The 20,359-nt window shown below is 32.6% G+C and overlaps 1 protein-coding gene across 1 annotated transcript; it reads right to left on the minus strand.

Annotated features, from left to right (window-relative positions):
* Positions 1-18,608: 18,608 nt before the first annotated feature.
* Positions 18,609-19,316, minus strand: LOC120177807 (zinc finger protein 8-like). The gene has a single exon (XM_039183820.1). The coding sequence runs from the start codon at positions 19,275-19,277 to the stop codon at positions 18,609-18,611; it is 669 nt and encodes a 222-aa protein (XP_039039751.1). The 5' UTR covers positions 19,278-19,316.
* Positions 19,317-20,359: the final 1,043 nt, after the last annotated feature.

The raw sequence follows: 20,359 nt of genomic DNA on the forward strand, positions 1-20,359 counted from the left end.
AGACCTGGTTCCTCACTTTAGAGTTAAAGGAAAAACGAATAAGCATTTATGCATGCATAAGAACATTATTTGCATAAAAGAAAATGCATTATACTGCATCCATATTTCACACGCAGTCGTATGGTTTTTTTTCAGATATTGCATAGAAAAGTGAAGACTCATGATATCAAAATCCCAACAAGTGGAAGCTAGAATTGAAACCTCAAATACAGAGAATCATGTTTAAGAAAGCAGAACCTGAAAAATAGGGTGGGATCAATCTACAGATGAAGCATTACTTTGAAGTGGGGCATATTGCCTGACAATTAAGTTGGTTTATATGTTAAAAATGAGATAGGTTTCTCATTTAATATGAAAATTGAAATTTTTGAAAAGTAAGAAAAGTTTCTTACATAATAAACTATTTCCAAAGTTGGTAAGTCCTTCAGGCCATCAATAAGTCTATCAAGCATGATGCTAAAATTCCTCGGGTCATCTGTAAGTCTTTCGAGCAAGATGATAAGTCCTTTGGGCCATCCATAAGACCTTCGGGCAAGATGTTTTCACATGTTTTTCAAAAATGAGAAAGGTTTCTCATTTAAATTTGAAATTTGAAATGTTTGATAAGTAAGAAAAGTTTATTACCAGTAAACTATTTCCAAATTTGGTAAGTCTATCGGGCCATCAGTAAGTCTTTCAACCATGATGCTTAAATCCTTCGGGTCATCTGTAAGTCTTTTGAGCAAGATGATAAGTCCTTCGGGCCATCCATAAGACCTTCGAGCAGGATGTTTTCACATGTTTTTCGAAAAATGAGAAAGGTTTCTCATTTAAATATGAAAATTGATTTTTTTAAAGTAATAAAAGTTTCTTAACTAATAAACTATTTCCAAAATTAATAAATCATTCGGGCCATTATTAAATCTTTCGAGCATGATAAATAAATCCCTTGGGTCATCTATAAGCCTTCTGAGCAAGATGATAAGTCCTTCTGCCATCCATAAGACCTTTGGCTATGACATTTTCACATATTTTTACAAAAAATGAGAAAAGTTTCTCATTTAAATATGAAATTTCAAAATTTTTGAAAAAAAAATGAGAAAACAATTTCCAAATTTTCTGATTTAAGTTTCTCCTAAAAAAACTTTTAAAAAAAGTAACCAATTCATATTTCCATGTTTGGTGGCAGCAAGACAAGCTCCCACAAGAGAAATCATTTTCCAAAGATTATCCTCCCAAGACTTTCAAACAAGAGAAGCAAATCAAACTCGATTCAATCTTCCCTAAGAAACAGTGGAATGAATCAACATTTCCAGATCTGATTTTCCCTCAAGAATAAGCGAAATGGATCTCCCTTTTTCAAGATTTGATATGCCCTGAGTAATAGTGGAACAAGTCTGCCTCGATTCAATATTCCCTGATGAACAATAGAATGAATCAACATTTCCAGATCTGATTTTCCCTCAAGAAGAAGTGTAATAGATCACTCTCTTTCAAAATTTGTTATTTCCTTAGTAACAATGGAACAAATCGGCCTCTATTTAATCTTTCCTAAGTAGCAGTGGAATGAGTCAACGTCCCTAGATCTGATTTTCCCTCGAGAAGAAGCGAAACATATCCCTTTCTTTCAATATTTGATATTCCTTGAGTAACAGTGGAACAAGTCTACCCCGATTCAATCTTCCCTAAAGAACAGCAGAATAAATCAACATTTCTCGATCTGATCTACCCTGAAGAAACAATGGAGTAGGTCACTTATCAAAGTTAAAAGAACAGATTTGGTCAAACAAAAACTAATTGTCTCTTCGTCTTTGCACTATCCTTTTTAACATAAGAATGAGCAAAGAGGGGCAGCTGTCGACACCTGTTTTCGCCCATAGATCTTTATTATTATTAATATTAATTATTATTATTATTATTTAATAATTATTTTTTCTATTATTATTTTTCTATTTTCTATTTTTATTATTTTTGTTTATGCAAGTCCAAAATACAACAAATGCAATAGGACCAAATTAGACCCCATTGCAACCGACCCATCAAAACAAGCTCAACCGGCCCAAACCCAAACCCAAACCCAATTAAGGTTTGTAAAAACCCTAAACTAGTTAACTATCATCGTTTACACCAAGAGTCACTTTCACCATCTCCGTTTCTGTCGTCGCTCCGGTCACATTGATCTAGTCATCCGACCGTTGCAGTTCAACCATCCCATCACCATCATCTCAGTCGAACAGTGACCACAACAAGAAAAAATTCATCAAAAATCAAGAAAATCAAGGCATTTGGCTAACCCAAGTGGGAGGCCACTACTTGCCACTCAAGTTCATCATCAACAGTATTGAAGAGTGTTAAAAAACAATATATTAGGTTATATATTCTGTTTACTTTAATCTCTGTAAAATGGTTATAAAACCCGAATAATCTAATGTAAAAGGGTGTTCCATTTTTTCGGTGGAAAAAAAGCAATACAAAAGTTCGTTTTAGCAACAAGGCATTATTTTTTTATTATTTTCGAAACAAATTCATAAAAAATAAGATAAAAACCTTATCTTTACATAAAAAATAGAGAATAAGGGGTAGGATAGTTTACTTGAGTCATAGGGGGTCTTCGCGGTGGCCGAAGCTTGCGAGGAGGCAAAAGGTCGAAGCTTTTTTGTGGATTTTTAGGTCGTTTTAGATTATCCTTTAGGTAGTTTCACCCTTAGATCTAGGTCTAGGTTATAGATATAAGCTTGGGGAGCATTTTGGGGCATTTTGCGAATTTTGGCCACCGTGTGCGGAGGTCGGAATGGCAGCCAGACGATGGCCAGAGGTAAGGTAGGGCGATTGGCAGTGGGCCGGCCGGAGAGAAAAGAAGAGAGAGAAGAGAGCATTTCTCAATTTTTTTAAACCGATTTGAAATTTTGGGGAAAATCACTATTAAGTCCCCTAACTTTTAGTGTTTTTTTATGAAATAGTCATGTGTAGGGACCTGTTTCATAATTTAACCATTTATGTTTATGCTTTGTAATTTTATATTTAATTGTTGTTTAGTCCCCCTACTTTACGCGTGTTTTTTCATGTTAATCACTTGTAGGGACCATTTTTATTATTTAGCCATTTTTATACATATTATATATTTTAGGGTTATTTACTTTTTAGCCCCTGTATATTTATGAATATTTTGCATTTTGGTCATGTGTAGTGGTTGTTTAATTTTTTAAAAATGTTTAGGGAAGGATTTATTAATTTTCCTTTTTTATTTCGAATATATATTTTAGGCTACAAAATGGAATATTTAGGAAATATCCCCTGTTTTTGCATGTTTATATTTCAAACCCAAATATGTTTTTTTTTTAATTTGGCCAAGGAATTTTAATTTAGCCCCATGTTTTATTTATTTTATTATTTGTAAATTTAGCTCTTAACATTAAAAATGGTCATTTTAGTCACTTGTATACTTTATTTCGTTTTAATTTTGGCATGATAGTTTGATTGTTTATGTTTTATTCCTACTTTTATTTTAATTTTAATTTTTTCATGTTGCTTGCATATTAATTCATTTTAGTCGTAATTAATTTTGTATGATACCCTTATAAGCATCACTTGACTCGATATGAAATAAATTGACTAAGGGTAATATTCGATCATTTTAATATTTTTGTAAAGTGTGTAACATCCCAATCACTAGGTCAGGACCAAAATATAAGAACTCAAAATATAGTGGTTTAATTGAAGTAATATGAAAATTCAAGGATTTATTTTTTGAAAATTTTTGGTTAGGACTTAATATAAAAATTGGATTAGTAGAAGGGTAGTATGGTTATTTCACCTGAAAGATTTTTATTTTCTCTCTTTTAAGGGAGATAACACATGGAAGGAAGGGGACAAAAATAAGAGAAAAAGTTGAAGTTGGTTCTTATCTTCGTTATAGTGTCGTGAACTCTATTTTCCAAAGGTAAGTTTTGTAAGTTGTTGGTTCCTTCAATTTTTGGTCTGGTTTTGAAGTTTGGTTATTATATAAGCTTAAGGAAAGCCTGTAAGGGATTAAAACAACAAGAGAAGTGAATTTGAAGGTAATTTGTAAAAAGAGTTTTGAAGTGAATTTTTGATAGGTGTAGTTTTTGGAGTTTTATTTATATATTTGACATGTTAATGATCTAACTAAAGAGTTAGGAGTGTTAGAAATTATCAAGAACTTGGTTGAAATTATGGTATGATTTTAAGATGTAAGAATTTTAGTGAGATTTTGTATGTTTAAGAGTAGTAAATGAAGATAAGTTGGTTTGGATGCATAAGTTTATGTTTAAAGGCTTAATGAGGTATAAAAGTAAGAGAGTTAGGAATATTTTGGTTGATTTTTAAAATGTAAATGACAATTCTGGGCGTGGAGTATCGGTACTAGAAGAACAATACCGATACTTCAAGGAAAAATCAGTTGAATTTGAAGAGTAGTATCAGTACTAGTTGAGTAAGGTATTGGTATAGTAATTGGGGTATCAGTACCAAGGATATGGTATCGATACAATTTTCGAGACAAATTTCTAGAATGTCAAAATAGTATTGGTACCGGGTGGGTATCAATACCATCTTAGGCAGGTATCAGTACTATAGTGGGAGTATCGATACTACTATGCGTGAAATGTGAAATTAAGTGTTTCTTTCAGCTTAAGCTATTATGATTGGATATAAGTGATTCAAATTTCGATATTTATTTTTGATTGTTTTGTGTAGACGTTGATCAAAGTCAACTTCCGGTCAACTCAACGTTATAAGTATCGATCTAAAAGCATTAAGGTTTCACTTAGGACTCAGTGAGGCAAAGGTGAGTGCAATTTCTTCGTTTTGTATTAGAATGGAGGAAGGCTTGCGATAAGCCAACCTCATTGTTTTCGATCAAAAACTTTTAAATTCCCTTATGTTATATCTTTATAATTTTTTATTCAAATCCTGTTATTTAAGTTGTGATGCATTATAATGTGTATATGATTTTGGATATGTGATATGTGAACATGGGTATATGAAGATTCTCATTGTGAAAGTGCTTATGTGAACAAAAGATACTTCGAATATTGAAAGATAAATAATTATATGTTAAAAATTCGAAGGTGCATGTATGAGAATTAGAGGTATAGTTGGCATGTCAAGAGTCGAGGGATCTATGTGATCCTTCGGGACAATTATGTGGAACTTCGATGCAAACCTATGTGGTCATTCGGGACAATTTTGTGACACTTTGGTGCAAATTACGAGTTGTAGTGACATCATTAGTGCATAACCTCAATGTACTCAAAAACCTAGAGTTCTCAGTTGTATACGTTGGGCATTTGGAAACAAAGTCATAAAACTAATAATATATATCCATACACATTTTTGTTATGGAAATCAATTGAAATCCATATGAAATGTTTTTATGTAATAAATAAAGAGTTTGTTTATAAGTTTGGTTTTATCTCGTATTTGCCTCACTAAATCATCGACTTAGCGTGTGATTTCCTCACGCACAGGGTTGAAGAAATCAGAAGATTGATTCATTGAGGATAGCTTATTTCGTGAAGATCATATCAGAACAAATTAAATGTATGTGTTCTGTAATTTTGTAAGTTGTTGGCATGTACTACATGTTTAATTTTAAAATGCTCTGATCTATGTTTTGTAAACTCCTACTCTTGTACTTGTATAAATTATTAAACTTTGATGTAAATATATGAATGTGAATTTTATTAGTTTATTTTAATTTAAATGTTTTTACCTTATATTAATTGGTTTCGAGTTAGAAATAAAGTCATTTTTTTAAAAAAAGTTTACATGCCAACTTTTAATTAAGTTTTTCTTATATGATAAGGTGACTAGTATGCTATCCTTACTAATATATATTAGTGAATTGATCTTATTAGATGTCGGATTTTGAGGGCTCCCGAATTAAAGCGGGAGATAGAATGGAAGAAAGTAGTAACTCACTTGCCCCGAGCAGGCAGGGTGAGGAACATGCATATAACAGAGTGCCTGTGCAGGATCAGGGAACCTTCTTCCACACGTTGGATGATATTCTGAAATGTTTCCAATCGTCGTCTCCCTCAGCTCCTAAGATGAATGTTGCTAAAGAGCTTAGAAGTTTAGGAGCGCCTGAATTTAGAGGCGAAGCTGGGGGAAAGTCCAGTTATTGTTGATATGTGGCTCAATGACATAAATATAATGCTGGAGAGTCTCCATTGTTATGAAATGGAGAAACCAGATGGTGTAGTTTCGTTACTACGATGTCATGCCAGAATATGGTGGTCTAATGTGACGATGCAAGCTTCAAGGGACTAGGTGACTTAGCCATTCTTTTTTGAAGAGTTTAAGAACAAATACATCGGGGATCAATTCATTCGGAAGATGAAGAAAGAATTCAAGAGTAAAGCAAGGGAATCACATAGTATATGAGTTTGAGTGCAAATTTAACAAGCTTAGTCAATTTACGACAGAGTTGGTCCCTACAGAGAAAGACTCATGTGATTGGTTTGTGGAGGGTTTACGGCCTCGATTGAAAGAGTTATTGTTGGCACTAAACCTCCCGTCATTCAAGAGGTAGTGAACCGAGCTAAAGCTCTGGAAAGAGCTCAAAACGAAAGGTTTTCGGAGCAAAGGACACAATGGAATAAGAGAACGGGTACATTGTCTAGTGTCTCCCAATCAAAGAAAAGTTGAGGTTCAAGTTCTTAACCTCAGACTAGAGCAAAATCTGCATCATCCTTAGGTAGAGGATCAAATCTGATAAGAGTTATACAAGCTCACTCAGTGGAGTCCAGAGTGGATAAGGCAAATCAATGCCAGTACTACGGGAAATATCATAGTGGTGTGTGTAGAAGAATCTTTGGAGCTTGTTTTAAGTGTGGTGATGCATGACATTTTATTCAAGACTTCCCATTGATGAGGGGAGAGTCTATCTAGAAAAAAAGATCAATTATTGTAACTTTGAGAGGTAGAGGTCGAGATAGAGGAAGGAATCAATCTGAGTCGACTACTCAACCTGAAGTGTGTTCCACCGTTCGAGTGTATAATCTAAAGACTAGTGAAGATTGTGATGATCTTGAAATCATTGCAGGTACTTTTCAGATTGCTGGTAAATTTGTTTTAGTTTTGATCGATCTGGGATCAAATTATTCTTATGTTAGTAGTAAGTTGGTGAAAGAATTGAATTTCATTAGAGCCTATTTGTAGTGAGGTAATTGTGACTAATCCATTATTACAAGTCTAATGGATTGGAGGGTGCCCCATATGGATTCAGGGAATTGAATTCACTGTTAATATAATGGAATTACCCCTTGACGAGTTCGAGGTTATCCTTGGTATGGATTGGCTTTATCATTATCATGCCAATATAGATTGCAGATTTAAGCGAGTTCTCTTAACAAGTCTTAATGGATTGGAGGTTAGTGTGGTCAGTGAAAGAATCAATCCCTTAGCTAATGTGATATCCATGATGTCAGCTCGAAAGTTAATGCTACAAGGATGCCAAGCGTATATTGCCAATATAATCGATGTTAGAGCTAAAGGAATGAAGTTTTAAGATATTCCAATAGTCAGAGAATTTCCAGGAGAATTTTCGGAAGAATTGTCGAGATTACCTCCAAATAGGGAGGTTGAATTTCAAATCAAAGTGATGTCAGGATCAACACCAATTTCAATGGCCCCTTATAAGATGACCCCAAAGGAATTGAAAGAGTTAAAGATACAGTTGCAGGAGCTTTTTGAGAAAGGATTTATCAGACCTAGTGTGTCACTTTAGGGTGCTCCAATTTTTTTGGAAAGAAAAAAGACGGTTCGATGCACCTCTGTATTGACTATCGACAACTCAACAAAGTGACTATAAAGAACAAGTATCCTCTTCCAAGGATCGATGATTTATTTGATCAACTCAAATGAGCTGTAGTGTTTTCAAAAATTGATTTACGCTCAGGATATCATCAGTTGAAGATATAAGAAAAAGATGTTTCAAAGACAGCGTTCAGAACTCAGTATGGTCATTACAAATTTGTACTAATGCCATTCGGGTTAACTAATGCACCTGCAACGTTTATGGACCTTATGAATAGAGTTTTTCAACCGTACCGTGATTAGTTTCGTGTTCATTTTTATTAATAACATTTTAGTTTATTCAAAGTCAAGGGATGAGCATGACGCCCATCTTCGTATGATTCTTCAAACGTTACAAGACAAGAAGCTTTATGCAAAGTTTTCTAAGTGATAATTTTGGTTAACAGAAGTAGTATTCCTTGGACATGTGGTTTCTACTGAGGGAATTCGAGTATATCTTTATATGGTTAAAGCTGTATTAGACTGGGAAGTTCCGAAGAATGGGTCAGAGGTTCGGAGTTTCTTGGGTCTTCTAGGGGTATTATGGAAGGTTTGTCAAAAACTTTTTGATGATATCTTTACCTTTAACTAAACTATTAAGAAAAAGAATTATCTTTTAATTGGACTCCTGATTGTCAAAAGAGTTTTGAAGCATTGAAGAAAGTTTTAACAGAAGCTCCAGTGTTAGTGCAACTGGAATCGAGCAAGAATTTCATGATTTTTAGCGACGCTTCCCATAATGGGTTGGGATGTGTATTAATGCAAAAGGGCAAGGTAGTCGCTTATGCTTCAAGAAAACTTAAGTCTCATGAGAAGAACTATCCGACGCATGACCTAGAGTTAGCAGCGGTGGTCTTTACACTGAAAATTTGGCGGCATTATTTGTATAGTGAACGTTGCTACATTTTCACTTATCACAAAAGTTTGAAATACTTGTTGACTCAAAAGGAGATAAATTTGAGACAAAGAAGATGGATTGAGTTACTCAAGGACTATGATGAGATTATAGATTACTACCCGAAAAAGCTAATGTAGTAGCTGATGCTCTTAGTCGGAAGACTTTTTTTGATTTACTAAGATTAGATGCCCGAATAGTGTTAAAGGATAATGGAGCATTGATGACTGAGTTAATGTTGAAACCGATATTGTTAGAGTGGATTAAAGAGTTGCAAAAGAATGATGATAAGTGTCTAGTCTGGTTTGAACAATTAGATAAGGGTGAACTCAAAGACTTTGATGTAAAGTTGAATGGGTGTTTACACTTTAAAAATCGAGTTTGAGAGCCCAATGATGATGAGTTGAAAAGAGATATATTTTATAAAGCACATTGTAGTCCCTTAACTATGCACCTAGGAGGAAACAAGATGTATCAAGATTTGAAAGGACGTTTTTGGTGGCCAGGCATGAAAAGAGACATTACGAAGTTTGTATCAAAGTGTCTTAATTGTCAACAAGTTAAAGTTGAACACCAAGTGCCTTCAAGACTGTTGCAACCAATTTCCATTCCTCAGTAGAAATGGGAAAGACTTACGATATATTTTGTAATCGGTTTTCCCTTATCCTCAAACAAAAAGGATTCAATTTGGGTAGTTGTGGATCGCCTTACAAAGACTGCACATTTCATTCATGTGCGAACGAATTATTCAATGGAAAGGTATGTTGAAGTATATATCAAAGAGATAGTGTGATTGCATGGTGTTCTAATTTCAATATTTTCTGATAGAGATCCCAGATTTACTTCAAGATTTTGGAAATCTTTACAAGGAGCATTGGGTACCCGATTGAATTTTAGCACTGCTTTTCATCCTCAAACTGATGGCCAATCAGAGCGAGCGATTCAGATTTTGGAATATATGTTGAGAGCGTGCGTGATCGATTTTACTAGATCGTGGGAAAATTATTTGCCGCTTGCTAAATTTGCATATAATAACAATTATCAATCAAGTATCAAGATGGCACCGTATAAAGCATTGTATGGAAGGAAGTACATGACACCACTTAATTGGTATAAATTAAAAGATTGGGAAGTTCATGGTCTAAACTTGATTAAAGAGGTTGAAGAAAAGGTTCAGGTGATTCAACAAAACCTTAAAGTGGCATCAGACAGAAAAAAGTCATATGCAGACTTAAAAAAGAAAGAAATTGAATTTCAAGTAGGTGACAAAGTGTTCTTAAAAGTATCACCTTGGAAGAAAGTACTTCGTTTTGGGCATAAAGGAAAACTCAGTCCTAGGTTTATTGGACCTTATGAAGTTCTGAAGAAAGTTGGACCAGTGGCATATCAGTTAACTTTGCCACCAGAAATGGAAAAGATTCACAATGTCTTCCATGTGTCTATGCTTCGGAGATATCGATCGGATCCTGCGCACGTTATAACTCCAGACGAAATAGAAGTTCAATTTGACCTGACATACGAGGAGGAATCGGTGCAAATTCTAGCGTATGAAATCAAGAAGTAAAGGAATAAGATGATTCCATTAGTTAAGGTTTTTTTTGGAGAAACCATAAAGTAGAAGAAGCTACATGGGAGCGTGAAGAAGATATCAGGAAGCAATATCCCCACCTCTTTGTGCAATGAAAATTTGAGGATGAATTTTCTTAAAGAGGGGATATTTGTAACATCCCAATCATCAGGTCAGTGACCAAAATGTAAGAAGTCAAAATTTAGTGGTTTAATTGAAATAATTTGAAAATTCAAGGATTTATTTTATGAAATATTTTTGTTAGGACTTAGTATTAAAATTGGATTAGTGGAAGGGTAGTACGATCTTTTCACTGAAATATTTTTATTTTTTCTCTTTTAAGGGTGATAACACGTGGAAAGAAGGGGATAAAAAGAAGAGAAAAAGTTGAAGTTGGTTCTTATCTTCTTCATAGTTCCGTGAACTCCATTTTCCAAAGGTAAGTTTTGTAAGTTGTTGGTTCCTTCAGTTTTTGGTCTGGTTTTGATGTTTGGTTATTATATAAGCTTAAGGAAAGCTTGTAAGGGATTAAAACAACAAGAGAAGTGAATTTGAAGGGAATTTGTAAAAAAGTTTTGAAGTGAAATTTTGATAGGGTTTAGTTTTTGGAGTTTTATTTATATATTTGAGTTATCAATGATCTAACTAAAGATTTAGGAGTGCTAGAAATGATTAAGAATTTGGTTGAAATTATGGTATGATTTTAAGATATAAGAATTTTAGTGAGATTTTGTATGTTTAAGATTAGTAAATGAAGATTAGTAAATGAAGATAAGTTGGTTTGGATGCATAAGGTTGAGTTTAAAGGCTTAATGAGGTATAAAAGTAAGAGAGTTAGGAATATTTTGGTTGATTTTCGAATTGAAAATGGCAATTCTGTGCATGGAGTATCGGTACTGGAAGAACAATACTGATACTTCAAGGAAACATCAGCTGAATTTGAATAGTAGTATCGGTACTGGTTGAGTAAGGTATCGATAATGAGTGGGGGTATCGGTACTAAGGATATGGTATTGATACCATTTCCGAGACAAATTTCCAGGATGTCAAAATGGTATCGGCATCGAGGGGGTATCGATACCATCTAAGGCAGGTATCGATACTGTAGTGGGAGTACCGATACTACTATGTGTGAAAAGTGAAATTAAGTATTTCTTTCAGCTTAAGCTATTATGATTGGATATAAGTGATTCAAATTCCAATATTTATTTTCGATTATTTTGAGTAGACGTTGATCAAAGTCAACTTTCGGTCAACTCGGCGTTATAAGTATCGATCTAAAAGCTTTAAGGTTTCACTTAGGACTCAGTGAGGCAAAGGTGAGTGCAATTCATCATTTTGTATTAGAATGGAGGAATGCTTGTGATAAGCTAACCTCATTGTTTTTTATCAAAAACTTTTAAATTCCTTTATGTTATATCTTGATAATATTTTATTCAAATTTTGTTATTTAAGTTGTGATGAATGATTGTGAGTATATGATTTTGGATATGTGATACGTGAACATGGGTATATGAAGATTCTCATTGTGAAAGTGCTTATGTGAACAAAAGATACTTCGAATAATGAAAGATAAATAATTATATGCTAAAAAGCCTAAGGTATATGTATGAGAATTAGAGGTGTAGTTGGCATGCCAAGAGTCGAGGGTTCTATGTGGCACTTCGGTGCAAACCTATGTGGCACTTTGGGACAATTATGTGGTACTTCGGTGCAAATTACGAGCTATGGTGACAACATTAGTGAACAACCTCAATGTACTCAAATACCTAGAGTTCTCAGCAGTATACGTTCAACATTTGGAAACAAAGTCATAAAACTAATAATGTGTAACCATATACATTTTTTTATGGAAATGAATTAAAATCCGTATGAAATGTTTTTATGTAATAAATATAGAGTTTGTTTATAAGTTTGGTTTTATCTCGTATTTGCCTCACTAAGTCATTGACTTAGCGTGTGATTTCCTCAACCGTAGGGTTGAAGAAATCTGAAGATTGATTCGGTGAGGATAACATATTCCGTGAAGATCAGATCAGAACAAATTAAATTTAAGTGTTCTGTAATTTTGTAAACTGTTGGTATGTACTACACGTTTAATTTGGAAATGCTCTAGTACATGTTTTGTAAACTCCTACTCTTATACTTGTATAAATTATTAAAAGTTTGATGTAAATATATGCATGTGAATTTTATTAGTTTATTTTAAGTTAAGGGTTTTTACCTTTTATTTATGAGTAAGGAAAATTTTTATTATCATTATTTGTTAATTGCATGTGATTTGAAAAGTCAATGTGACACATCGGATTCGTATTCGGGCCGGGTACGAGTTAGGTGTGTTACAAAGTGACTGTCTTAACGTATAAGAAACTTACTTTCGATAATTTTAAAAATGAAAGTCTATCCCATTTATTGACACGAATTAAGTTGAATTCATTTTAAATTTTGGGGATTGAGAAAAAGATCATTTTCTTTTAATTAAATTCATCGAGAAAAGACTTTTAGATCGAAACTAAGGTCTCGTCTCGAGATATTTAAATAATTGAACATCATTATGCTCATTAAATATTTGTAAAGTAAATAATTAATTACTTATTTGATATGCTTTTAATTTGTTTTATTTTTGCATGTGTTTCCAATGGATTTTTAAAACTTCAAGGTATGAGAGATCAATTCTTCTCGATTGGAAATAATTAAATATTATTATGTTCCATCCAAAATTTCAAAGAATGTTATTTTTAAGGGATCTTAAATTAAATTAGACTTGAACATGTAAATTTTATTGCAATGACAATTAATAAACGTACTGATTTAGGGCGCGGTGGGGGTGCTAATCCTCCCCACACGTAACCGACTCATGAACTTGAATTTTGGTAATGCAAACTGCAAGTTTGTCATTTTAATTAAAATTAATATTTTATTAAAATGACAAATAAGTTTTTGGGCGCCCAATCACACCCTAATCAAAGATTGGTAGTGACTCCTTGAACCACATTTTTTTCATTAACAGGTCATCAAAAAATTATTTCAAAACGAGACTCATTTTTCCCTCGAAAAAGACTGTTTCGACCGTGGTAAGCAAGGCTATTTAGAGATATGTTTGGGGTTGTTCATTTCTTAGTTAATAATTAATAACTAAACCTTGTTTGCTTACAAAATGGAGGTTTATAGGAAGTTCGTATAGTCTTTTCTAGTATAATTAAATATTTTTAATTAAAGAGTGGGTTATATGCAGAACAATGAGACGATTTAGGGTATTAAGTATTTTTAGAATATTTTTACCCTTAATATTTTATTTTAGGCAAAAAAACCTAACTTTTGAGAAAATAATCTCTTTAGCTTATTATTTTGGAGCTTTTTGTCCAATATTCTATTTTTTAGAGTATTTTGGGCCTTAACGTTTTATTTTAAGGCAAAAGACCCTTAACATTTGATTAAATATTCACTGTAGATGTTATAATTTTGGAACTATTTGACCCAACGTTTCAATTTAGGGTAGAAATATGAAAATTCCTATTTTAGATTGTTTATTGACTAATGATTTAATCCACAAACTAGTATTTTTTATCTCAAAATAAAACGTTAAAAGTAGAGTTCTAAAAAAATAAAGATCAAAATGATTATTTAATCAAATATTTTGGAGTGTTTTTGCCAATATGTCATTTTTAAAAGAGATACAATTCTTGTTTAAAAACTACAATTAATCACACGAATTGAGTGGCCTCAATGATAAGTGAATTGTTGTTATTTTTTAAACATATATTACCTTTTAGTTACCCCATATTAATAAAAAAAATTACCATTGGTCCGCCGATAGGCTAACTTACACATGTAATAGCAACATGCAAATTAAAATTAGTGAACAAATATTTTGCATAATCAATTTACAGACACACTTTTCTCTTGCAAAACACAAATCCCAACATGAAAACAGAACAACCCGAGGCAAGTTTATAACAATAAATTTCAAGTAAATGGGATGTCTTTTTTTCCCCTTTCCCTCGTCTATATGCGTAGTTTGTTAGAAATTTATTGAATGATGCACATTTTCTAGCGAGGAAGAAGACAAAGGAAGACATAAAGGCAACGGTAGAAACTCACAGTGAATTATTATTATATTTAAAATTTTTTATTATTTCCCTCTAACAATAAAGAAGAAAGGTGAAGATGGCAGACATAAGTTATGTTTGTATTTTATTGTATCGTTAGCTAGCATTGGTCTCTATTCACCCATAAAATCTAACCCACCTAACTTCCATCTCTCTTTTACAGGCATAAAAAAGAAAGGTAAAGATGGCAGACATAAGTTATGTTTGTATTTTATTGTATCTATAGACAAATGTAAAATTTTATGTTAAGATTTTAATTTGGAGATATACATAGAATTTTATATTAAAATTTTAATAGTATGTACTAAATTATTAGAAGATGAAAATAAATTATCAATAAAAATATATATAAAAAAAACTTAAATCATTTGAAATTTTCAAGATGCTTCATCAATTCATTCCTGATCATATCATAATAATATTTAAAATATTTTAATTTTATATAAATAATGTATTAATGTATATCTAAAATGAACAACTTGATATAAACGATTTTTTTTTTTACATTTTCATTTGTGAAATAATGGTAGATTCACATTATTTAAAACCAGACGAGGACAGTTTCTTTGTATATATTCATTTAGTAGTTTTTGAATTCAAATTTTTATATAAAGTATTGTGTTTGTATAACTAATATTTTGATATAACAAATAAGGGTAAAATGTTTTTGGACAAAACTGAATTTATTCAAACTTTTAATCAAAATAATTAAAAGTCCAATCAAAACCTTAAAATGAGATTTTGACCACAAGTTTCGAAACTTTCCAAGACAGTTTCTCAAAACGTTTCGATACTTTCCTATAGTTTTGAACCTATCTCAAGAGTTTCGAAACTTTCATTAAAGTTTCGATACTTTGGCTCCGACAGTCAGATTTTTCAAACGGCTCTTTCAAAGAGTTTCAAAACTTTCCAGAGTTTCGAAACTTTGTGTACAGAAAGTCTTCCAACGGCTCCAAACCTTTGCAAACGGCTAGAAACGGATAGTAACTCATTTCAACATATAAAAAAAGTTCAAGACAAGTGAAGAAGGTGACACAACACCTATCCAAACAATTAAACACAAGAGAAGAGTTTCTCATTCTTATTTTTCTTTCTCTTGTAAATAGTGTGTGTTTTAGTGACCTTAATTTCGTAAACACCTTCCTTTTGAGAGGTTTCTTCTTTACACTTTCTTATCCTTTTGTAAAGGGGTTTTGGTTCTAGTTTACTCAAGTAAAAAAGTAGGGAGTTGTAAAGGTCATCTCTTTATCCTTGAAAAGGAAAGAACAAATTAGTGGATTTGTTGGAAAATCCTAAGTGGGGAGCTTAAGTAGTGGATGTAAGACTTCATTGAGGAAGTTGAGCCACTACAAATCATTGTGCAAATTTTGCTATCTTTATACTTCTTACTCCCTAAATTTGAAAAAGTCAATTCACCCCCTCTTGGCAAATTTCAGTTGATCAAACGAGCTTCATCGAGCCTAACAATTGGTATTAGAGCGGGTCATAAATCAAAGGTCTAACAACCTTGTGAATATTCTTAAAGGCTCCAATCAATTTCCTAAAGCAACCAAGAAAATGGCTTCCACCTTCGGCTCATTTTACATGGAAGCCTCCTAACCGATCGATAAGCCTCCATACTTCAATGGAGCTAACTACCGTCATTGGAAGAAATTAATGAAGCTATTTATCCTATCCTATGATCTTGACGCATGAAAAATGATCGAGAATGGATACTCTTCTCCAACGAAGAAGACGAAGAAGTGGAGTGACCAAGAACGAAAGAACGCCCAACAAAATGTCAAGGCCATGCACATGTTGTTTTGTGCATTTGATCCCTATGTCTGTGAAGGCATTTCATCTTATTCAAATGCCAAGGAGTTTTGGAATAAGCTCGAACAACTTCATGGTGACAAGAAAGAAGAACCACCAAAGGTAGTGTGCTTAATGGCTCTTGAAGAGCCTAAGGTGTCTTCTAACTCTAGTGAATCTAATCCATATTCTTTTAATAAGTTACAAGATGCATACAATAAATTATTTTGGAGTTTGAGACCACAAACTCCAAATACAAGAAAATGATTTCAAAATTTAAAGTTGAAAACGATTTTCTTTTGAAAGAGAAATTGGATTTTGAAAAACAAAATGAAATTTTGAAAAAATGATTTAGAGCTTTAAAAAGTAAAAATTGAAAATTTTGAAAAATGAATGCTTTGATTTAAAAGTTAAGCTTGATGTTTAAAAAAATAAATCATTTTAAATAATTCATCTAATTTTATAATGACAAAATGCTCACGTTGTCATTATCATGGTCATATAAAACATGTTTGTCCTTTAAAGAAAGGAAAACAATTTAAAATTAGACAAGTACGGGAACATGCATGTCCTTTAAAGAAATGAAAATAATTTAAAATTAGACAAGTACGGGTTCCTAAGGGAACTAAAGATATTTGAACTAACACTCAAGGATCCAAAGCAATTTGGACACCAAAATCCAAATAAATGTCTCTTGTAGGTGTGTGAGAGCAATTGTGACAAAAGTGAAGAAATTCAAATGCTCTAGCCACACAAGATGAAGAATGGGGAGAAGTATGAGTTTGAAAAATTAAATTTCATGAACAAAAAAGGGGGAGCTTTAATATTTTCCAAATAATTAACTTTTTCATTAAATGTTTTGATAAGGGGAGCTTTTGACAAAAACTATTTTTCAAAGGTTTTGTTATATCAAAAAGGGATATATTGTAGAACTAATATTTTGGTATAACAAATAAGGGCAAAATGTCTTTTGACTAAATTTAATTTATTCAAAGTTTTCATCAAAATAATTCTAAGTCCAATCAAAAACTTAAAATGAGTTTTTTGACCAGAAGTTTTGAAACTTCTACAAGAGTTTCGAAACTTTCCAATACAATTTCCCAAAACGTTTCGATACTTTCCTATAGTTTGAAAGTTTTGATACCTTGGCTCCAACGGTCAGATTTTTCAAACGGCTCTTTTAAAGAGTTTCGAAACTTTGTGTGCAGAAAGTCTTCCAACGAGCTTCATCGAACCTAACAGTGTTGTTGTTGTTTTTATTTATTTTTTTCTTTTTAATCATGAATGAGGGTGTGGCCTTAAAGTTGCCACATTTGTTCCCTAAGCCTCAGGTCCTATGACAGTAAGTTCCACCGCCGATCTTCATGAATATAGTTTGTTTTTAACCTATATGGATATAGTTATATATGCGTACGGATATACGATTTTATTTTATAAGTGTATATTTAAAAATTTAAGAGAATATAAAATTATAAAATTATAAAGATATAAAATAAAATTATTTATAAAAAAATTTAAAAAATAAAAATGTATATAAATTTAAATTTTTCACTGCACGCTAACACTCCTAATAAGACATTATTAAGCTTAATAGCCAACCATGAACAACAAAAGTTGTGTTTTTCACTTTTTATCTCTTCATACACGCATATATATACCATTAATATATATATATATACCATTAATTATCATTAAAATTAGACATAGATATAATATTTTATATTAAAGAATAAAAATTTATAAAATTTTAAAAAATAAAAATAAATTATCAATGTAAAATAAAAAAATTAAATTATATACTAATTTAAAATTTAAAATAACTAATTCTGGTCACTCTTTTGATCCATTCCTAACAAAGATCCCAAAAATTAAAAATTTCCTATCCTATATGAAATTGCCAACAATAAAAAGGAATTAATGCGGAGAAAAGAAGCATATACTATATATATGATAAAAAAATCCTTATGAATTATCTACATGTATATGATCATGTTTAGACTGGCGTTGAATAAAAAGAACCCATACCCTAAATCACTTTATCTATGCCTGTTTCAGGCAGACAACGTATAGATTTAGGCACAAGTGCGTGTATCTACAGGGATGTTCATCATGTGCAGATATAATATTGGCCAAATCCAAAACAATATTCTTCACACGTGTGAAAGTTTCTGAAACAGGAAACACACAATAGGTTGCCACTGTTACATGCTCTTGTAGCTTAAGGAATCGACAGAGAGAAGATCATAAATCTTGAAGATTTTTGAAGAGTTCAATGAAGAATTCGTAAATCATTTTCTGTACATGTAAAATCCAACAATTTTTTTTTAAAGAAAGATAAAGAACAAGTGAAAGATTTTTGTGCTAGCAACTATATATAATCGCCTCAATTTGCAGAACAAATATTTTAATTATTTTTATTGTTTAAATTTAAGTTAGTACTGAATTATTACAGACGTAGATCCAAACTCACATGGTCTTGCAATCTCGGCCTCGGTTCATAAACGTACCGGTCATGGGAAGTTGAGCCAACGCCACCGGCAACAATCTGCGACGGTGGCTTCAATACATCAACGGCAAACAAAGGCAACGGATGCGATGCTGATGAGAGTTCCCGACTGAAATTAGAGGAGTTATTTTGAAGCGTGGAAGGAATCCTCCACAGTCCCAGTGGGCTGCCATTGATGGCGGGGCTTTGGTTGCCATAAAACATAGTGTTCCATGAAGGGTAACTCAAAGCTGGCCCGTAGTTAGCGAGTCCATAAAGATGAGCCTTGGACAAAGAGCTGTGCTCCATTGCCGAGTGAAGGTGAGCTCTTTTGGCGTGTTGGCGCTCCCTTTTGTGTGCGTTCTGGTGACCACCTAAAGCTTGGGAGGTCGGAAAGTTTCTGCAACAGTAATGGCACTCGAATCTTCTGTTGTTTTCTCCATTATTCTCCTTGAACGTATCCTCCCCGACCGAGTCCAACTCACTACCACCATCACCACCACCACTGCCTCCGAATTCCTTGCCGAACAAACGAATACCCTTGTCTTTAAGAGGTGAGGGACGGATAAAAGGGAGCTGAGAGAAGGATTGGACGTTCATGAAGTCATGAATTTCCCTTTCGTCCTCCATGAGAAAGATGGGAAGCAAGAAGAGGTGGGTTTGTTTTTGGTTGGGACAGGGTGAGGAGGGGCTAAATGGACAAGACGATTGGAGCCATGGCCATGTGACCGGGTTTGGCACATTGGGTTGTCAAAGTACTCCCTTGGCTATATTCCACTTGATTTTGTGACTTGTTTCCGGAAACTTTTGCCACACTTCATACGACTCTCAATACTTATATATTTGATATACCTATGATTATTTAGACTAAGTATCTACCATCTCTCCAAAAATAATAACTATAAATACTTAATGAAGTAATAGTATTTTTTTTTATTAATCTGTGTAAGTATAAAACAGTATCTATTTAAAGATAATACTCAACCTTTCGACAATTAAAACTCTCACGCCCCTGTCATTTGTAAGCTCAAACCCGAGTTCTAAAGAATAATAGTAATTCTTTTACCACAGAGGCCGCTTAGTTCATGCAATGAAGTAATACTGAAATTGAGGGAAAATGAAATTGAGGGAAAATGAATGTTAGTAAAAGTTAGAGATTTAGGGATGCTATTAGATTAATTAAGAAAATAGGTATATTTTTACAGTGCGACGGCTGAAATCAATTTTAACAAAGTTGCCAATCCGCGATTTTGATTTAATATTTTTATTTTTGAGATCAAATTAAAACAAAAATATAAATACAAAGATTAAAATAAAATATTATAAAAATTACAATAAGAAGATGAAATGGTGATTTTCAAAAAATGCCCAAAAAAGATTTAACATTAATTTAATATTTTACTTTAATATTTTTACAAGTTGGTATTAAAATTTTAAAAAATAAAATTGTTTGTAATAGTCGATGACTTTTTAAAATTATTTTCATTTGTTAGTGATTTTTTTAAAATCATGGCTTAAGTATACAAAAGGTGTCTAACCTATGCTCTTTTTCTAGTTTAGTGTTTAACTTTTATTTCGTTTCAGTTTGGTATCTAACGTTTCATTCCGTGACTCAAAATGGATTAAGCCATGATGGACCATAAAGTTTAACCGTTAACACATTAAAAATGACACTTAACATATTTTTTACTACTAAAAAATGATTTATGAAA

Source organism: Hibiscus syriacus, unplaced genomic scaffold (assembly GCF_006381635.1).
Source record: "Hibiscus syriacus cultivar Baekdansim isolate YM2019G1 unplaced genomic scaffold, ASM638163v2 tig00112319_pilon, whole genome shotgun sequence".
NCBI lineage: Eukaryota > Viridiplantae > Streptophyta > Magnoliopsida > Malvales > Malvaceae > Hibiscus > Hibiscus syriacus.

What these genes read in the sequence shown, in the direction of transcription:
- LOC120177807 (XM_039183820.1), bottom strand. Translation starts at nt 19,277, where the DNA reads ATGGAGGACGAAAGGGAAATTCATGACTTCATGAACGTCCAATCCTTC.